This window comes from Dreissena polymorpha, chromosome 6, assembly GCF_020536995.1.
Source record: "Dreissena polymorpha isolate Duluth1 chromosome 6, UMN_Dpol_1.0, whole genome shotgun sequence".
NCBI classification, from domain to species: Eukaryota; Metazoa; Mollusca; class Bivalvia; order Myida; family Dreissenidae; genus Dreissena; species Dreissena polymorpha.
In genome coordinates, this window is record NC_068360.1 from 17,751,484 (window position 1) to 17,772,987 (window position 21,504).

General features: G+C 35.7%; 1 protein-coding gene across 1 annotated transcript in view; it reads left to right on the top strand.

The window, feature by feature from the left end:
* LOC127834882 (anosmin-1-like) overlaps nt 1-21,504 on the top strand; it is a 71,924-nt gene that overhangs the window by 25,567 nt on the left and 24,853 nt on the right. Inside the window, exons 3-5 of the mRNA XM_052360992.1 lie at nt 2,173-2,238; nt 17,481-17,691; nt 20,581-20,774. Of these exons, the coding sequence (XP_052216952.1) occupies nt 2,173-2,238; nt 17,481-17,691; nt 20,581-20,774 (471 nt within the window). The remainder of the gene's footprint in view (nt 1-2,172; nt 2,239-17,480; nt 17,692-20,580; nt 20,775-21,504) is intronic.

Below are 21,504 nucleotides of genomic sequence, written 5' to 3' on the forward strand. Positions count from 1 at the left end.
AAAGTGTTTAGGAATCGAATGATCACAAAAGTTCTCCATTTTCTGGTGCACTGCAATGCGCGTGACACAAAGTGAAATCATGGGATACATCTTCTTGACGTCCAATCGGGACAGGAGTATTCCAATCAAGCGTGTGTAAAATCATGTAACATGATGTGAGTGCATGAAGCACCATTGTTGTTATTCGACCTATCGTCAAATAAATTTCAATTTACCTAGGGGCAGTGCGTGTATACTATTTTCTGACAAACAGATGAAAACAAAAGTAGATGAACATCAAAAATAAATTTTTCTTCAATTGATTTATTTGTAATACAAATGTCGCATTTTGACAAATTATACATGCATATTTAAAACTTTGTTGGTATATGTAACATATGATATTTGTATATTTGTAGATAAATTGCTTATATAAAATGCAAACAACAACACGCTAGATTGTGGCATTTAGGGTCCTAGGAAGGGATAAGCAATTGTAAGTTTTAGCCAAACAGAGCTTGCATAGCCAGTTAAAGAATAAACTTATAGAACCAACATAATTTTGTACAAGTGTTGGTACAATCATAATTGTCTTAAATCGGGATTGTGGGACAAACAACCCAAATGCAAGACTGTCCCGCCAAAATCATGATGTATAGCACGTATGATTTAATTGTGAAAAAATAACATAAATAGTTTTTATAATTGTGTGTTTAACCCTTAAAGCGCTGGAGCTGAATTTTAAAGGCCTTTGCAAACAGTTTGGATCCAGATGAGACGCCACACAACGTGGCGTCTCATCAGGATCCAAACTGTTTGCTATTCTGATAGTATTCTTTGAAAAAAAAATCGAAGAATATGCTAATTTTAGAAATTCTGCAGACGACATTTTAGCAGACGACAAATTTCCCAGCATGCAAAGGGTTAATATCTTCTTCATAAGTTTCACTTTTTCTTTTGAAGAAGAAATCTTTTTATTTGTAAACAAGTGTACAGATAAATATAATTATGTCATTAACCTTTTCCCACTTAGAAGCAAAGTAAAAATGGCTATGTGCAAACAGCATAAAACCAGAACAGCCTGCGAGTAAATTGCAGTCTTTTTCTTGTTTTATGCTGTTTGCTGCTCATCAGTATGGTAGTTTTGGAAATGAAGCCATTAAAACTTGAATCTAGTAAGAAACAATCAAATTTATTTAGGTACAAGATCAAGGTACAAAATAACAATAATACAGATAAGAACCTATAATAAAACAAATATGGTAAAGAAATAACAGTGTACAAATATATATTGATCTTGCAGACCTGGGATAACCCAATAAAGTACAAGTACTCATTTCCATTGGGGTCCTTGAATTAAATTTAACTTTCTAAGGGACCAAACATGCATCAACATACGTATGTAAGAGGTAAAGGGTTGAGTGAACATTCTTCTCATCAGATTTTATGATATTGACAACAACATGGATAAAATAATTGTTGCCAGATCAAAATCATGTAGTCTTTTACATTTGGGTTTAACAGCCAAACTTAGGTCACTGTAAATAAGGTTTGATAGATTAAGGAAACTGCAGTGTTAAAAAAGTGAGCACTCAACAGTTAACAAAAATTTAATGGAGTGTATTGTTAAGCTGTAAAGAAAAGCTCTTACAAAGGTGTCAAAAATGCCTGCAATGGCAATAGTACCTTTTACTCCTTATTTTTGTCATGCAAAGGTCAGATGTTTACTCGGGATTAAAGCGAGCAGAGTAAATTCTTTTGACACTCAAGCGGCCTTCCGTAGATAGCGTGAGATAAGTGCTGACACCTGCACAGGGGTAGACCCCCTGTCAATAATCCCCACAGAATCACGGTTTAACAAGTTAGAATGCTAGTCATGATAAGAAAAGACTGGCCCTTTGTTTTTCATCATTGAACTGAACGCAGTCTTTGTAAATAAAGATTTACGCACAATCGAAGAACAATTTCGTTTTAAAACAAAAGGTTAGTTTTGGTGACGGGGTCTAGTGGTCATTTGTCATTCGATAAGATAACAGGATTTGTAGAAAAAAAGGCTATGTCATCCAGATTACCCAAAACTGCCATTGTTGCACAAGTAATACGTCTCCAATGATAATTGTTTATTAGTTGTGCTTTTATAGAAATTTGTCAAAAACAATGAGGTTAATAAAATGTTTGCTTGCATGCTTTCAGTGTATGAAGCCATGTGCCAGCAACAAACAAGAGCTTATGCACAATAAGTGTGACAACGTCTGTGAGGTAACCTTTTCTTCAAATTATCATCATCATCAACACCATCATCATCAACAATAACAACATCATCATCAACATAATCATCATCATCATCAGCAACATCATCATCATCATCATCAACAACAACAACAACAACACTACCATCATCATCAACATCATCATCAATATATTCTTCTTCACATTCAGCATCATCATTATTATTATCATCATCATCATCATCATCATCATCATCATCATCATCATCATCATCATCATCATCATCATCATCATCATCATCATCATCACCATCATCATCATCATCAGCAGCAGCATCTTGAATGTCAAAATGTTATAATTACAGACATACACAAATTGTATACATGTAATCATTAAAGTCATGTTTCTGCTGCCAGCATGATCATTATTTAAGTGTAACCAGACAGTGACAATATTGCCAGCATGATCATTATTTAAGTGTAACCAGACAGTGACAATATTGCCAGCATGATCTTTATTTAAGTGTAACCAGACAGTGACAATATTGCCAGCATGATCATTATTTAAGTGTAACCAGACAGTGACAATATTGCCAGCATGATCATTATTTAAGTGTAACCAGACAGTGACAATATTGCCAGCATGATCATTATTTAAGTGTAACCAGACAGTGACAATATTGCCGGCATGATCATTATTTTAAGTGTAACCAGACAGTGACAATATTGCCAGCATGATCATTATTTAAGTGTAACCAGACAGTGACAATATTGCCAGCATGATCATTATTTAAGTGTAACCAGACAGTGACAATATTGCCAGCATGATCATTATTTAAGTGTAACCAGACAGTGACAATATTGCCAGCATGATCATTATTTAAGTGTAACCAGACAGTGACAATATTGCCAGCATGATCATTATTTAAGTGTAACCAGACAGTGACAATATTGCCAGCATGATCATTATTTAAGTGTAACCAGACAGTGACAATATTGCCAGCATGATCATTATTTAAGTGTAACCAGACAGTGACAATATTGCCAGCATGATCATTATTTAAGTGTAACCAGACAGTGACAATATTGCCAGCATGATCATTATTTAAGTGTAACCAGACAGTGACAATATTGCCAGCATGATCATTATTTAAGTGTAACCAGACAGTGACAATATTGCCAGCATGATCATTATTTAAGTGTAACCAGACAGTGACAATATTGCCAGCATGATCATTATTTAAGTGTAACCAGACAGTGACAATATTGCCAGCATGATCATTATTTAAGTGTAACCAGATAGTGACAATATTGCCAGCATGATCATTATTTAAGTGTAACCAGACAGTGACAATATTGCCAGCATGATCATTATTTAAGTGTAACCAGATTGTGACAATATTGCCAGCATGATCATTATTTAAGTGTAACCAGACAGTGACAATATTGCCAGCATGATCATTATTTAAGTGTAACCAGACAGTGACAATATTGCCAGCATGATCATTATTTAAGTGTAACCAGACAGTGACAATATTCTATCACAATATTCTATCTAACATAGGTTTGACCAAACTAATTACAGTTTTGCATGTTTATGAGCAATTCTTATTGTTGCTATCAACCCTTGTAACTTCTCCTCTAGGTAAGAAATGAATGAATGAAGCAAAGAATTTATTTCAATAATTTTTTTTTTTTTAATTCTCTCTCAAGTGTTCAAAGACTTACTGGTACATTCTTACAAATGTTATATATTTATCTAGTATGGAGACATACAAGAATCAATATACAATCTTAGCTTGATTTATTGTTATCTCTGCGAATGTTTGACAATCGGTAAAATTGGGACATTAACTTCATTCACAAGGTTGTAAAATATTCATTCTACATTCAGACTTTATAGCGGTAGGACAGTCAATAATGGTCGTATTCGGTTCTTGCAATTGTTTTTGTTTTTTAAATGATTGCAAATTTAAATACGGTCCAGGCTTCAAACAGTAAAAACTTAAACAACAAGTGTTTCATTAAGAAATTTGCAAATCTTTTTTTCTTGTTTGGTCAATGCAATTAGGCTCACATTTAGACTCTGGTCACTGTAAATTTAGTTAATAATGATGATTTTACTCCATCGTAATAGGAGAATGTATTCCTTACCACTGGGGTTCCAGGGTTTGATCTCCACACTTGGTAGTTATTTCAAGAGTTTTCCAAAGGCACATAGTACTGATTCTACCCAGAGAATGGACTCTTGGAAGTGTCTCTATATATGTAAACGCAACACTTTGGATGCCATTGGGTTGGAACACTTGTACATAGGTTTTAAGTAGGATTTGTATGATAATTTATTTATAAACATGTGGAAGTATAAATTCATATTCTGATATAATTTTCAAGTTGTCATTAATCTGTGTGAAATAATGTAACAGTAATCACTTATATTTATACCACCTGCAAGGAAGTATGGTAGTGCTGGTAAATGCAACACTTTGTGTAATGGTAATCCCTTATATTTATATCCACTACAAGGAAGTATGGTAGTGCTGGTAAACACAACACTTTGTGTAATGGTAATCACTTATATTTATATCCACTACAAGTAAGTATGGTAGTGCTGGTAAACGCAACACTTTGTGTAATGGTAATCTCTTATATTTATATCCACTACAAGGAAGTATGGTAGTGCTGGTAAACGCAACACTTTGTGTAATGGTAATCACTTATATTTATATCCACTACAAGGAAGTATGGTAGTGCTGGTAAACACAACACTTTGTGTAATGGTAATCCCTTATATTTATATCCCCTACAAGGAAGTATGGTAGTGCTGGTATACTGGATTCAAAATGGACCATGCTCTGTGAAAAGGGGGCATGTGTGTAAAGTGTTGTCCCAGATTAGCCTGTGCAGTCCACACAGGCTTATCAGGGACAACACTTTGGACTGCATAGGCTAATCTGGGACGACACTTTACACACATGCATTAAACCCCCTTTTCACAGAGCACCGCCCATATAAATATCTTGCTGTTTATCTGGACACATTTTAACTCGTGCTACTAAGTTTCCTACCTTAACAATCATTTAAAGCTGAAACTTACATTCCTTGTCCTTTACGCGGTAGAGTTGTGCATGTGAAATATCATAATCCAACATTTAATTTGCTTAAGTTATGCCCCTTTCTGAACTTACAATTTATCTCAAGAGTCTCTGTCTGAGTGCATACAACACATTGAATTCTGTAACTCTTTCAGTGCGGGAACCGAATTTTGAAGGACTTTGCAAACAGTTTGGATCCAGATCAGACGCCACAGATCGTGGCGTCTCATCAGGATCCAAACTGTTTGCTATTCTGATAGTATTCTGTGAAAAAAATCAAAGAAAATGCTAATTTTAGAAATTCAGCAGACAACATTTCAGCAGATGACAAATTTCCCAGCATGCAAAGGGTTAATGGAATAGACCTCAAATGTTGACTCTGCATAACTATTTCACAAAACATCTTACTATTGATTGTTTGGAAAAACTTGCAATACTCTTCAATAATCGCTGGTGATACTTATCTGTGTAATGTGCCTTTTTTTCAAATATTTGACTGTGTGTGTTGTTTTAGAAATTAAGTAATCTTATTTACAATAATTGCTAACATTAAGTGCCTGGTTAAGTATAGCTCATTATCAAAATTTAAGTAAAATTGATTATTCATTTTTTATATAATTAAAGAAGCAAATCTTTCCAAAATCTTATTTTTTTCCAAACTCATGTTGAAGTAATGTATAGGAACAAATAGCATCTTTATATTAGATAAATGTATGCATTTTGTAATGCTTTGAAGACATCTTTTAAAATAGTTACAGTTTATAATCAGTTTTCAGTGTGCATTCTGTACTGGAATTAGCAATTGAATCATATCATGCCAATAAAATATTTGAAGGAACCTGACCAGGGGACAAAAATATTCCTAAACTGCACTCGTCCTGCAGGACAAGTGCATTAAAATTTTCACTCGTCCTGCAAACACACGCACTCGTCCTTCAAATATGTGTGAAATAAAGATTGCAAAGGGCTGATATGACTTATAAAGTTTCCTAAAGTATATCACTGCTAAGCAGTGAAATAAGTTACTTTATTTATGAGGAACACAATATAAATAATTTTTTCTAATGCTCGCGTGCTTTCCGTTTCGGACGTTTGAACATCGCCCTCGCCCCCTTTAAACAACGCTTGTATGTTAGACATTTTTGAAACGAAATTCAGACTCGTTTTAAACCGTACTTCGCGCTTAAATAATAACAGTGACTGCAGTCGCATGGTTCCCTGTCAACATGTACGCGCAAAGCTTACAATAAAAAGCCAATATTTACTTGGGACACAAGTCTCGCATAACAACGCGCACCTGCTGTATGAAATTTACAATAACAATTTCCGGTTCATTCGCATTCTACTTTCGGAATAGATATGCTTTTAGAAAATGATTTTATTTAATGAAAAATAGTCATACTGGTCTGAAAATTCATCTTGCCCCTGCAAAATGTTGTTCTGCAGTTCACGAATAATTCGTGAACAGTTCATGAACTGTTCGTGAACTGAGTTCATGAATTGTTCATGAATAGTTCGTGAACAGAAAATGAACCACGTCTGTGAAAAGTTCTTGAAATTTTAGTTCATGAACTGTTCATGAACACTAATGGCATGAAGTGTTCATGAAATATTCTTGAAACCTAATGGCAGGAAGTGTTCATGAACTATTCTTGAACCATTATGGCATGAAATGTTCATGAACTATTCATGAACACCAATGACATGAAGTGTTCTTGAACAGTTCATGAACAACACAATTATTGAAAAATTCTTCAGGGTTTTGCTGTTCACGAACAGTTCATGAACATTTTCCTTCTATTTTTCAATGGCTCATTTTCTGTTCACGAACTGTAAGTGAATAGTTCATGAACCATAGTTCTTCAAGAGTTCATGAACTGAGGTGGCATGAAGTGTTCATGAACTATTCATGAACAAGACTTTGTCAATTTATGCAAAGGTTATCATAAGTGTTACTAAAGCTCAACAAACAGGTCAGGGTAAGAAGAAACAAGTCTTGTATTAGCACTTAACATATTGATAGCAACATATAACAATAATTTAAATATAACACTAATAACTGAGATACAAGTGGTTTGATAATACTCTTTAAATTTCATAATACAACTTTGCACTTTATGTTCATGAATAATTCATGTATTGAAAATATTATGAATAGTCTCATTTTCAGTTCAAGAATCATTTACTAATCAATGGTTTCCCTGAAATGGTTACACTTACAGTGCCAAAGAACTTGAAATGGAACCAATGGCTGATCAGTTCAGCCGGTAATTTATTAAAGACTTACACTTTCAAATATAACATAAACCATGTGCCTTCCGTTTCAACTTCCTGTGCACATAATATTCTTTCTTTGTAAAAACAGCAATGCAATGTACATTGAGTTCTTGATATCATCTTAAACTGTTCTTGAAATAAGATGTCCTTAAAACGTTCTTAAACTTGTCTTTTAAGTCTTCCAAGAAAAATGACAGATCCTTTTAAGAACATATTAGATTCTTAAAAAGTCTATCATACGTTTGAAAACATTGTGTAGACCATTTTAAAGAACATCAGAAGGAAACATGTTGTTCAAAAAAGTTCTTAAAGTGTTCAAGAATAGTTTAAGAATAATTCAAGAACAGGAAAGTTCCTTAAAAAGTTATTGAAGTGTTCCTGAAGGCAGTTCTTGAACAGTTCTTGTAAAAATGTTCTTAAAATTCTCTAGAACAGGTCAAGAAAACTAACTTACAGTGGTGAAAGTACTATGCATATTCATACTAACTTCACAGGTTTCACAAATCTACAAGATTTGTATGCTAGACATTTCAATATTACTTTCAAAAATATGTATGAAACATCTAGCACAAAGGAATTCATGAATTATTCATGATGGATCCTTAAAGTCTGTCTCAGAAAAGTCATTAGAAATACTTGTGCATGAAATGTTCATTACTAAGTATTTATGGTTAGATGAAGAACTGTTCATGAACTTTGAAATGTTCAACAATAATTCATAAACAGTTCATGAACATGTCTTAAGAACAGTTCATGTCCAAAAGTTCATGAACCAAGCTCATGAACTTTTTCAGAACCGTTCATGAACAGTTCTTGATTGGCTTGAAGTGTTCATGAAATCATGAACAACATTTCGCCGGGGTGAACATCAGCTTATTTTCACTCGTCCTGTAGGACGAGAGCTTTAGGGAAATTCACTCGTCCTTTCAAGATTTCACTCGTCAATACGAGCGGACGAGTGGAATTTTTGTCCCCTGCTGACCTAAGAAACACCTGGAATGCATTTCATGATACATTTAATCATTTTTTTGATTGCAGACCTGATTGACATGTTTTGGTGAATCCAGATTTTATTGATAAATATGGTAAAAAAAAAACACAAATATTTATTTATTTTATTTTGAAGGACTGTCCAACCACCCCACCCAAGCTATTGCTATCAAACTTGAAATAAACTCTTATAAGTTTGTTTTATGTCTTGACAAATGTTCAATATATTGTGGAAAATATACTTGAACTCGTCTATAATGTACAACTTCTTTAAAACATAAGCGATCAATATGTTTCAATTATGGTCCTCTTCCACTTAGAATATGACAATATTACCTTGACCTTATTGAATATGAACAATTTCCCCATGATGGCTTACGTTATACTGTCAAGCACTCAAATAGTCGAGCGCGCTGTCTTCTGACAGCTCTTGTTGATCGCCTGAGCACAGTTTTTAACCAGGTTTTTTAACCAGGTTTTCCGTAGGAAAAAACTGGTTATGAGATTGGCAAATGCAGGCGGGCTGGCTGGCTGGCTGGCAGGCTGGCTGGCGGGGGGAACAAGCTTGTCCGGGCCATAACTATGTCGTTCATTGTCAGATTTTAAAATCATTTGGCACTTTTGTTCACCATCATTGGACGGTGTGTCGCGCGAAATAATTACGTCGATATCTCCAAGGTCAAGGTCACACTTTGAGTTCAAAGGTCAAAAATGGCCATAAATGAGCTTGTCCTGGCCATAACTATGTCATTCATTGTGAGATTTTAAAATCATTTGGCACATTTGTTCACCATCATGGGACGGTGTGTCGCACGAAAGAATCACGTCAATATCTCCTATGTCAAGGTCGCCACGACTAAAAATAGATTTAAAAAAAAACACTTACAAAGGGGGTTAATTTTGTTTGTTCATTTCAAAAGTTCAGTTTGAGTTTTCTCCCTTTATCAGATTTTTTTTTCACAATGAAAACCTGGTTTTGTGACAATTTTGTCCCTTGTTTCCATTGTGTGTAAACATTTGCCTTGCAAACACTCTAGAAGCTGCATCTATTGCCCAATCTTCAAAAACCTGGTCAGGACATACCGGTATGTTCTTTTTGATAGGTCAACATAGTTTTGAAACTGGGGTCAAAAACTAGGTCACTTAAGGTCAAAAGCTATATCTTCCAGATAAACATAAATTAAATAAAAATCTTTTGAATGCTCTGCAGGCCTCATTTATTCCCCAATCTTCAAGAAATTGTGTCAGAATAAAAATAACAGGGCACAGTTTAAAACTGGGTCAGTTGGGTCAACCACATTGAAAAATAAATTAAAGAAAAAACTTGTGAACTCCGTAGAGGCACATTTATTGCCCAATCTTTATGAACCTTGGTCAGAATATTTTGGCAGAATTTGAAATTGGGGTCACCTGGGATAAAAAAACTAGGTCATAAGGTTAAATAGGAGAAAAAGCTTGTGAAACTCTATAGGCTGCTTTTATCACCCAATTGTCTTAAAACTTAGTCAGAACAAATGTCTCAATGTTATCCTGGCTGATTTTGAAATTGGCCTTCCCCTTCAACGATGTATGTACCTTGAACACAGGTGAGCACTTTAGTGCCATCATGGCCCTCTTCTTTAAGTACTTTACACTTGTGTATGCAAGGTATAGTGGTCTTAATAACTGTTATTATGACTCACTTTGCAGCTGTTTATCTAGAGCTACACTGTTTAAATATGTCCAAAGGCCCATATTTGCAAGACACTGTTTTTATGTGTCCAGAGTCACACAAAAGATGTTCAGCAACGTCATAAGACACATTTTTGCAAGATGCAGCTCAATGAATAGTTTCTATACAATTGAGATGTCTCTGGTTGTGCCTCTCAAGTTGGCGCAGTATATACACTCGTACTATGGAGGCATTGGCATTAAGCATATATTTGATTTGCACCAACCAATTTCAAGCATAAAAATAGTTAAATGCACTTTTTAGCACCAAAAAAGTGTTTCATGAAGTGTAAACAACATATTTTTTCATGACAACTCATGCTGTTTTAAAAAGCATTTAATAATTATCAGTGTATTGAGGCTTTATATGGATGGAGGCATCAATTGTGTCTTGTTCTGTGAAAATTTGGCAAAAGGCAAGTGCGTAAAGTGTCGTCACAGATTAGCCTGTACAGTCCGCACAGGCTAATCAGGGATGACACTTTCCGCTTTAATGGTATTTTTCGTTTAAAGGAAGTCCCTTTTTACCAAAAATCTAGTTAAGCGGAAAGTGTCGTCCCTGATTAGCCTGTGTGGACTGCACAGGATAATCTGGGACGACACTTTACGCACATGCATTAAGCCCAGTTTTCTCAGAACGCGGCTCAATTTAAAAGCATATCATGGCCTAGCAAGTACCCAAATTAGGGTTATGAGTAGGTGGAATGACCACCACCTTTAAGTTTATAAACCAACAACAGATGAACCAAACTGCTTACTGATGATGACAAAGATGTTGATAATAATGATGTTGGTTGTGGTTTTTGGCATAAAAGGCGCAAACATGAAATTAGAGCTCTGCAAAAATAAGTGCTTCCGCAGTACCTTTCTAAAAAATCTGTATCACTTAAACTTTGTACAGCTTGATTGTATGCAATTTTTACACTTCAAAGTTCCACAAAAAAGCATTTTGTACCACTTTCATATGAGTACCTAATGGGTTGTACCTGACTGTCTAATGACAGCTTAATGATACGCTTTTGAAGATAATTTCTCAGCAACAATTTTGTAGCCTTCAATATGACATTTGGCATCAGTTGAGATTCATTTTGGGAAAACAGGGCTTAATGCATGTGAGTAAAGTGTCATCCCAAATTAGCCTGTGCAGTCTGCACAGACTAATCAGGGACACTTTATGTCTAGATTTGATTTATTTATCGAAGAAACTTCTTATAATGCAAACATTCCTTTAAGCGGAAAGTGTGGGGACTGCACAGGCTAATCTGGGAGGACAATGTATGCACATGCATTTAGCCTAAGTTTCACAAAATGAGGATCATTCCCTGTCTTGGTGCAGATTAAACATGTGATTAACTGAGAGTCATATAAGTCAATTTTGGATGACTGTGTGTTATGTTTTCTATTTAACCTATTTATGCCTAGCGTCTAGAAAAAAGGCCTTGGCAAACAGCGTAGACCCAGATGAGACTCCGCATGATGCGGCGTCTCATCAGGGTCTATGCTGTTTGCTTAAAGGAATTTCTGTAAGAAATATTCTAAATACAGAAATAAATATACTAGACATCCATAACTTTGGAAATAAATTGATCCAATTTAGAAGGATGGGAGAGTCCACTAGGCATAAATGGGTTAATATTTGAAGCTATTATCTGACAAGCTCACATTTGATGCAGCAGACATCTGGTACAGGGTGGTGAGATATGCATAATATTGCGCCAATTTTCTTGTGCTAACAGACCTTTTCAACAAATTTAACTGTATATTTCATAAGGCACCTATCAATATATTCCCAAAACAAAACAAGTATGGCCCTTTGAGCATACTGAGATGCTTTTCCACATGGACAATTCTCACACCAAATTAAGCCTTATATAAAAAAAATTAGCACTTTATTTGAGTTCATTATTGTGCAAGCTGACTGAATTTGGAGAAATATGTGTCTCTGCCTTCCCTCACTTATCAATAGTTTTCCCCAGAATTAATCTGGCCAATTTACATTTTCTTGGTAATTTATTGTCTTAAAAGTGACTTCGCAGTACTATTATTAAATGTATTACTATGACAATGTTTTAAAGCACCTAAATTTAACTTAGAAGTTGCATAATTAAAGTGTTGTTTAAACTAGATAACAAATGTATCACTATTTGTCTTCCTAAAGTTAAATGACATTTTTTTACCTTATGTAACAGCTCACATGTAATTGATGACTTAGGACTGCAAAAGGTTACCTATTTATACTTGCTTAATAGATTTGTCTTCAGGAATAATGTTTATAAATACCTTGAATTACAGCGTTGTTTTGACAGTATTTTGTACCTTGTTAATTTTTTACAACCTTGACAAATATAAATTATTATTAGAAATTTTATGGTATGATATTTACATAACTCATACAGGATTTAACATAAACATATAGGACAATAACATCTGGCTTTTACACACTGAACAAATATATATAGTTACAAGTCAAATAGCTATCTTGGCTTGTTGAATATGGTGTCTGCCTAGGTCACAGTTACTGTGGGAGCGTTCTTTAGATCTCCCCCAAATATACCAATTACTAGCTTAACCCATGAAAGGGACTGAAGGTGGCTTCAATAAGAGTATCCGTATCCGTATCCGCAAAATTATAATACGGACGCTATATTCCATTTATCCGCATACGTCGAACATATCTTTCTTTTTTGGAAAATCTTCTGAACTGAAAACATGTACATGTATGCAGAAGAAGAGTTTTCCCATTTTTGTTAATTGGTGCTGCTGTTGCTCATGCGAAGAAGTGTAAACGTAAACGAAAGCGCAGGTGGTGGGCACGTGCAATAATAAGAAATTGCCAAACATTTGGAACTTACAGCCATTTAGTTAAAGAACTTGAACTTGCTGATGAGGAGTTTAAAGGTTACTTTAGACTAAACAAACAACAATTCGGATACGTTCTCTCTCTAGTTGAAGAGTTTATTTCAAAGAAATCGGTTACAAGACAGACCATTGGAGCCAAACAACGTCTAGCTATTTGCTTGCGGTAACTATAAATATTTTGTGTGAATCAATAATTTGAATTTTATATACGTTTATTCAACTTTAATGTACTTACATATTGGCAACGTAAACTTAATCAACAATCATAAGCATAAAACAATATCAAATGATGCATATAATGTATTTAGAAATAAAATGTTCTCGAAAAGACCTGTGTTTCACTGTACTTGAGACATTAAACAAACAAGGAAAATATGTCACTTTAATTTGTCACAAAATTGTGGACAATCGCTCGTTTTACTGTAAGGTTTCAATAGCAGTGCTCAAAATGTTAAGTCCTGTATGTTGTCCGCCGGTCTGATTGTCCTGTGCCTGTGCCACAGGGTAGGCCACATAACTAGCTGTTGACATATGCTGGAAACCATGCTCTTTGTTAACAGATGACAATAACGATTGTTGTAATCTATGCTCAGGCAGGGCAGGCTGTAATTGTTTAGACCTGTAGGATATGTAGACGGTGACAAAATAGCGTTCGACTCCGCGTTATACAAGTCCATAGAAATCTGTAAGTCAGGAGCCATGATTGCCTTTCTTTGGACAACTGTTTGGCACAAAGTGCACACTTTTCATTATATGGATAAAACTGAAAATTATAATTGAGATAATTGTTATGAATACAAATGGTAAATACCTGAAACATCTTCTTCTAGCGCCTTTGCTATACTTTTCCAAACATTTGAGGTAAAATCTGAGTCACGTTGATTGTATAGTTCCAGGTAATTTTTCACCAATTCGATAAGTTTTTCGGTTGATTTTTGAGATGACAGCTTTCCCCTCATTGTTTTAAATGCCGTCCATATCTCGTCTGCATCCGCATTAGAATGCTCACTTGAGCGTTCTTTTGCGGATGCGGATATGCGGATACGGATACGGATGCGGATGAATGGAATAAGCGCAGTGCATTTCAACTGGTTCTATGATTTTGCGGATGGGGATATGCGCATGCCGATGAGGACAGATGGAATAGCAGTCTTGGGCTTTCGATGCAATGGAGCTTAACCCTTTGCATGCTGGGAAATTTGTCGTCTGCTAAAATGTCGTCTGCTGAATTTGTAAAATAAGCATTTTCTTCATTTTTTTCAAAGAATACTATCAGAATAGCAAACAGTTTGGATCCAGATGAGACGCCATGTTCTGTGGCGTCTCATCTGGATCCAAACTGTTTGCAAAGGCCTTTAAAATTCGGTTCCCGCACTGAAAGGGTTAAACTGATTATAAGGAATTAGGTGCATTTGGTTGCAAAGTGGTGTACTTTTCTTATTTATAGTACAAAGCAATGCATTAGATAGAGTCATTGAGGAGAAGGATCGCTCAAATGAAGTGAGGGTTTACATGACAAATTGTGTGGAATTCTAAAGGGATTTAACCTACAAACAAAAAGTGCAAAAACATGATTTAATTGAATATATCACAAGGTGTATGTTATTGTTCACTTTCAAATTTGAAAAGCTGTTGTGATCAACATATTTGTTTAACAGAATCTGATTCGTAATTAATTTTTATAAATATTTATATTCATAGTATTGTAAGTAATATCTTTATTAGCTTTATGAACAATAATGTCACCAGGTTTTTTTACTGTAAAGAGCATTTAAAAAAAAAAAAATGCATTAAAGAAGTTTGTTTGCTGTGTATATAATAATCATGATTTTTATGGCTATCACAGATAAATGACTTCTCAATAAAAGTTAATTTACATAATTGAAATGATATTAATCGAAACATTATGCCCTAATGTCATTCATAAATTTTGCACCTGTGCCCCGTTTGCGAGTTGAGGATGATCACCTGTTAATGACTGGACTGTATTCCTATGGCTGTTAAAGGGGCCTTTTCACATTTAGGTTTATAGACAAAATTAAAAATTTAAGTTGTAGCTATGATATTTGTGAGGAAACAGTAATACTGAATGTTTACCATTCTCTAAAATATCCATTTTATGCATCTTTTGAGGATTTAAAAACCTGAAAATAATAAAGTGTTGCAACGCAAAACGATAATTTGAATAATTTGTAGAGTTCTGTTGTTGTCGTTTTATTTTGTGATACTTTGTGGATTGCTTTTATAAAGTATAAAACACATAACTCATTGTATGAGCACGGATGGCCGAGTGGTCCAAGCGATAGACTATTACTCCAGTGGTCAGTGGTGTGAGCCCAGTTGAGGGTTACTTTTTATGCCTCCGGTAGGGTGGCATATAGCAGTTGAACTGTCCGTCAGTATGTGTGTCAGTCTGTCCGTCCGTCCGAAAAAACTTTAACGTTGGCCATAACTTTTTCATTATTGAAGATAGAAACTTGATATTTGGCATGCATGTCCATCTCACGGAGTGGTGAAAGGTCAAGGTCAAGGTCATCCTTCAAGGTCAAATGTCAAATATATGGTGTCTGTCCGTCCGAAAACTTTAACATTGGCCATAACTTTTCCAATATTGAAGATAGCAACTTGATATTTGGCATGCATGTGTATCTCGTTAAGCTGCACATTTTGAGTGGTGGAAGTTCAAGGTCAAGGTCATCCTTCAGGGTCAAAGGTCAAAAAAAAAAAAAAAAAATTAATGCGGCGTTCTCATGAAGCTGCACATTGTGAGTGGTGGAAGTTCAAGGTCAAGGTCATCCTTCAAGGTCAAAGGTCAAAATAAATATTAAAAATTTCAAAGCGGTGTTCTTATAAAGCTGCATATTGTGAGTGGTGAAAGTTCAATGTCAAGGTCATCCTTCAAGGTCAAGGTCATCCTTCAAGGTCATCCTTCAAGGTCAAAGGTCAAAACAATTTTATTTTTTTTCAAAGCGGGGTTCTTATGAAGCTGCACATTTTGAGTGGTGGAAGTTCAAGGTCAAGGTCATCCTTCAAGGTCAAGTTAATCCTTCAAGGTCAAGGTCATCCTTCAAGGTCTATAGGAAAAAAAAGTGGGTTTTTTTTCAAAGCGGCGTTCTCATGAAGCTGCACATTGTAAGGCGTGGAAGTTCAAGGTCAAGGTCATCCTTCAAGGTCAAAGGTAAAAAAATATAAAAAATTCAAAGCGGCGTTCTCATGAAGCTGCACATTGTGAGTGGTGGAAGTTCAATGTCAAGGTCATCCTTCAAGGTCATCCATTATAGTCATCCTTCAAGGTCAAAGGTCACAATTTTTTTATTTTTTATTTCAAAGCGGCGTTCTCATGAAGCTGCACATTTTGAGTGGTGGAAGTTCAAGGTCAAGGTCATCATTCAAGGTCAAAGGTCAGACAATTTTTGTTTTAATTTCAAAGCCGCGCAATAGGGGGCATTGTGTTTCTGTTTTTTTAACTGGAGCTTTTTAGATCCAATGTTAACATTTCAAACTCCAACGCATGCCAAAATGTGTGAAAAGGCCCCTTTAAGTTATTAACAGGCACTTACTGATGGTGTTCTATCCTCCAGTTCATACTTCGTGCTCTTCTTTGTCTTCTTTCAATCTTAGCTTAGCCATTCCGTCTGCCTAATTGTTCGGTATATTCTGCAGTGAGAGAGGATCCACTTGTTGAAAATTCTGGAGAACTCGCGAAAATGTTGATACACATAAAGTAATTTAGATGTATATGTCAACACAATTCTGATTGGGTGTGCCATATATGTTATCTTACTGATGTTTTATGTATGCACATGTAACTGGTGTCTATGCAAATGTCAAACATGGTAAGCTAAATGAGAAAAACAAAGGCTTCCTACTCAGCACTGTAGATTGTGCAGTGGAGGCCTGTTGGTATTTCATCTTCCTGCCACTGTCTGTCTGGGAATAGCATGTAAGTTCCCGCAACACCATTCAATTTGCAGGCTTTTTCGCATGCTTTGATGCTGTGGTGTAACAAAATGAAACATATCATTTTCAACATACACTTCTTGGATATGAGCACATCAAATCTATATGTCTGGCTATCCATCAGGTGGTCCAATAGGCCCTGGTTAAAACATGTAAAATATCTACTATACTATGAATGGTAATTGCATGAAACTTGCTATTCTGATTTCCTGACCACATCTCCACCAGAAAAAGCACCACTCATGACTCTTCATACTTTAATCAGTCCTGTCTGTCTGTGTTTCCTGGAAACAAATTTGTCTGACACAGAAAGACCTTCTCTTTCCAAACAGATCACTTGATAGTGACAGCACTTATTTACATATTTTTCATTTAATTTCAGAACGGTGAAAAAACGTGTGAAGATTCCTGTGAGTTTTTGTACTACACGTACATGTACAAAGCGGGAGACTGCCCCAAACCAGAATCTGCCAAAGGTTTTGAGGCCGCCTGCTTAGCATCCTGTAGAACAGACGGTGACTGCGACGACGATAGCAAGTGTTGTCCGAATTTGTGCGGCTACGTGTGCAGGAAACCAGACTACTCTAAATATAGTATGCTATTTGAGCGTTGCTTTTTAACGATGGGGCATACTGCATGTCCGTAATGTGTCGTTCTATATTACATGTAGCCTTGTGCAGCCGCACATACTTATCAGGGACATTACTGTCTGAACTGGATTTTTAGCTCATCTATTTTTTGAAAAAAAATTATGAGCTATTGTCATCACCTTGGCGTCGGCGTTGGCGTCCGGTTAAGTTTTGCGTTTAGGTCCACTTTTCTCATAAAGTATCAATGCTATTGCATTCAAACTTGGTACACTTACTATCATGAGGGGACTGGGCAGGCAAAGTTAGATAACTCTGGCTGGCATTTTGACAGAATTATGTGCCCTTTTTATACTTAGAAAATTGAAAACTTTGGTTAAGTTGTGTTTAGGTCCATATTATTCCTTAAGTATCAAAGCTATTGCTTTCATACTTGCAACACTTACTAACTATCATAAGGGGACTGTGTAGGCAAAGTTATGTAACTCTGACTGGCCCCTTTTATACTTAGAAAATTGAAAATTTTGTTAAGTTTTGTGTTTTGGTCCATCATAGCTATTTCTTTCAGACTTGGAACACTTGCTAACTATCATAAGGGGACTGTACAGGACAAGTTGCATAACTCTGGTTGTCATTTGGATGAAGTTATGGCCCTTTTTTGACTTAGTAACTTTGAATATTTTGTTAAATTTTGTGTTTAGATGCACTTTACTTCTAAAGTATCAAGGCTATTGCATTCAAACTTCAAATTCTTTCTTACTATCATGAAGGTACTGTACATGGCAATTGACTTTGACCTTGACCTTTGAATGACCTTGAATCTCAAGGTCAAATAAGTAAATTTTGCTTAAATTGCCATAACTTCTTTATTTAGGATCAGATTTGATTCATACTTTGACAAACCAACACTTACCTAACATACTACAATAGACTCCACCCAAACCATCCCCAACGCCCCACCCCAGAATCCTCCCCCCCCCCCTTAAAAAAAAATAAAAAAAATAAAAATAATTTCCTCCCGGAAGGGTGGCATATAGCAGTTGAACTGTCCGTCAGTCTGTGCGTCCGTCCGAAAACTTTAACATTGGTCATAACTTTTGCAATATTGAAGATAGCAACTTGATATTTGGCATGCATGTGTATTTCATGGAGCTGCAAATTTTGAGTGGTGAAAGGTCAAGGTCATCCTTCAATGTCAAAGGTAAAAATATGGCTTCAGTAGGTTGCATTGTTTCACAAACACAGTTCTTGTTTTTTTTTATTTTTGAAATATCATGTAATAAATGACCACGCCCCCACATAATTCACCCTCTCCGACCCCCCACCCCCCCCCCCCCCACACACAAAAGTTTTTTTTTGTTTTTAAACATGGTTATAAAAAAACCCACAAATTTTTATTATTTTATTTTTGAAAGACCGTCCATCCATCCCACCTAAGCTATTGCTATCAAACATGAAATATAATCTGATTAGTTTGTTTTATGTCTTGACAAATATTCAATAGATTGTGGAAAATATACCTGAACTCAGAATCTTCTATAATGTCCCACTTCTTTAAAACATTAGCGATCATTATGTTTCAATTATGGTCCTCTTCCAGTTAGAATATGACTATATTACCTTGACCTTATTGAATATGAACAATTTTCCCATGATCGCTTATGTGAGACTGTCAAGCACTCGAAAAGTCGAAAGTGCTGTCTTCTGACAGCTCTTGTTTTCTCTTATTTTTGAAAGATCATCTAATAAATGACCACACACCCACATTATAATCTCCCCCCACCCCCCCAACCCCCCCCCCACCCCTACCAAAAAGCGCAAAAGTTTTTTTTTTAAACATGGTAAAAAAAAACATATATATATTTATTTATTTTATTTTTGAAGGACCATTCAACCATCCCACCCAAGCTATTGCTATCAAACTTGAAATAAAATCTTATTTGTTTGTTTTATGCCTTTACAAATGCTCAATAGACTGTGGAAAATATACCTGAACTCAGAATTGTCTATAAAGTACAACTTCTTTAAAACACAAGCAATCAATATGTTTCAATTATGGTTCTCTTCCACTTAGAATATGACTTTATTACCTTGACCTAATTGAATATAAACAATTTCCCCATGATGGCTTACGTAATACTGTCAAGCACTCGAATAGTCGAGGGCGCTGTCCTCTGACAGCTCTTGTTTAGCAAAACAACAACAACATTATTTTCCCAATTTTAGTTAAAACGCCGCAAATTTTCCCATTCCAAAGGGACCCGGCCCCATTCCAAAAACGGTGAAAAAAAACACTGTTTAGGTTTCAGTGGAAAGGGAGAAAATGGCCATATGTTCAGGCATTTATCAAATTGCAGTTTTGATTTATAACATGAACTTGTGGTTAGTGAAACTGGTGTGTTCATGTATGCTTCCTTGTTCTTTATAAAATACAATTTTTCCAAGCTTAATCTTTAAAATGCAAACGTGGACTGTCACAATTCTCAATTTTTTAACCTCGGCTGTTTTTGGAGATTGTCAAAGCCAGCTCGCCTTCTGCCGTCCGCCGTCTGTGGTTGTCGTGCTAAAACCTTAACATTTTGTTAAGGTTTTGAACATTGGCCCTAAAATCAAAGTGCTTCTGTCTACAACTTTGAAACTTCATATGTAGCTGCACATTAATGAGTTCTACATGCCACACCCATTTTTGGGTCACTAGGTCATATACTGGATTTTTGATTAGAAGAGACTTCCTTCAACCAAAAAATACCATACAAGCGGAAAGTGTCATCTCTAATAAGCCTGTGCGGAAAGCACAGGCTTATCTGGGATGAAAATTTGCACATGCATTAAGCCCAGTTTTCCCAGGTTAACGTGGTTTATTTTGTTAATTGTGTAAATATGCTTCATCTTAAGATCTGCCGGGCGTGCCAAAAAACTTCACATTTGAAGAGAAACGACAAGGGAGAGCACTCTATATCACCTGGGATGTGCCGGAGAAAATTGGAGCAGGCAACGGGGTTAGGGTGTACATTGTAGAACAGCGCAACACCACCAACCTCAAACCTGTCGGTTGGAATGAAGACACCTACTGGGAGATAAAGTCCATTGTAAGAGTCTTGAAAGGAGGCAGATTTGCTTGATTTTTATATCCCTGAACACCAGTTTTTAACCCTTCGCATGCTGGGAAATTTGTCGTCTGCTGAAATGTTGTCTGCTGAATTTCTAAAGTTAGCATTTTCTTTGATTTTTTTTCAAAGAATACTATCAGAATAGCAAACAGTTTGGATCCTGATGAGACGCCACGTTCTGTGGGGTCTCATCTGGATCCAAACTGTTTGCAAAGGCCTTCAAAATTCGGTTCCAGCACTAAAAGAGTTAAATGAGACAGATTGGAGTCACTCTGTCAGTCAATCCTCATAAAATTGTTTTTAAGTACGAGCGGCAAACTAATTGCATTTTATAAAAGCAATTTATTCATTATAAACTTTATCACCATTAAGTGCAAGACACTTTTGTTTTTATTGTTCTCTAATTTTATTTCAATATAGTCAACAAAGCTCTAGTTTTGGTGGGAAAAAAGAATCACTGAACTGAAGTTAAAATGTGGAAGCTTAATGCCTTATATATTGCAAGACAATTTTGATGATTGTTATGATGATGTTGATGATTATTACAATGACAGAGATTATGATGATGAGGATAATGATGGTTGTGGCAGTGCAGTTGATGGTGGTGGTTTTTATGGTTATTATAATGATGATGGTGGTGGTGATGTTGATGATGGTGATGATAATGATCATGATGATGATGGTGATGATGATGATGATGGTGATGATG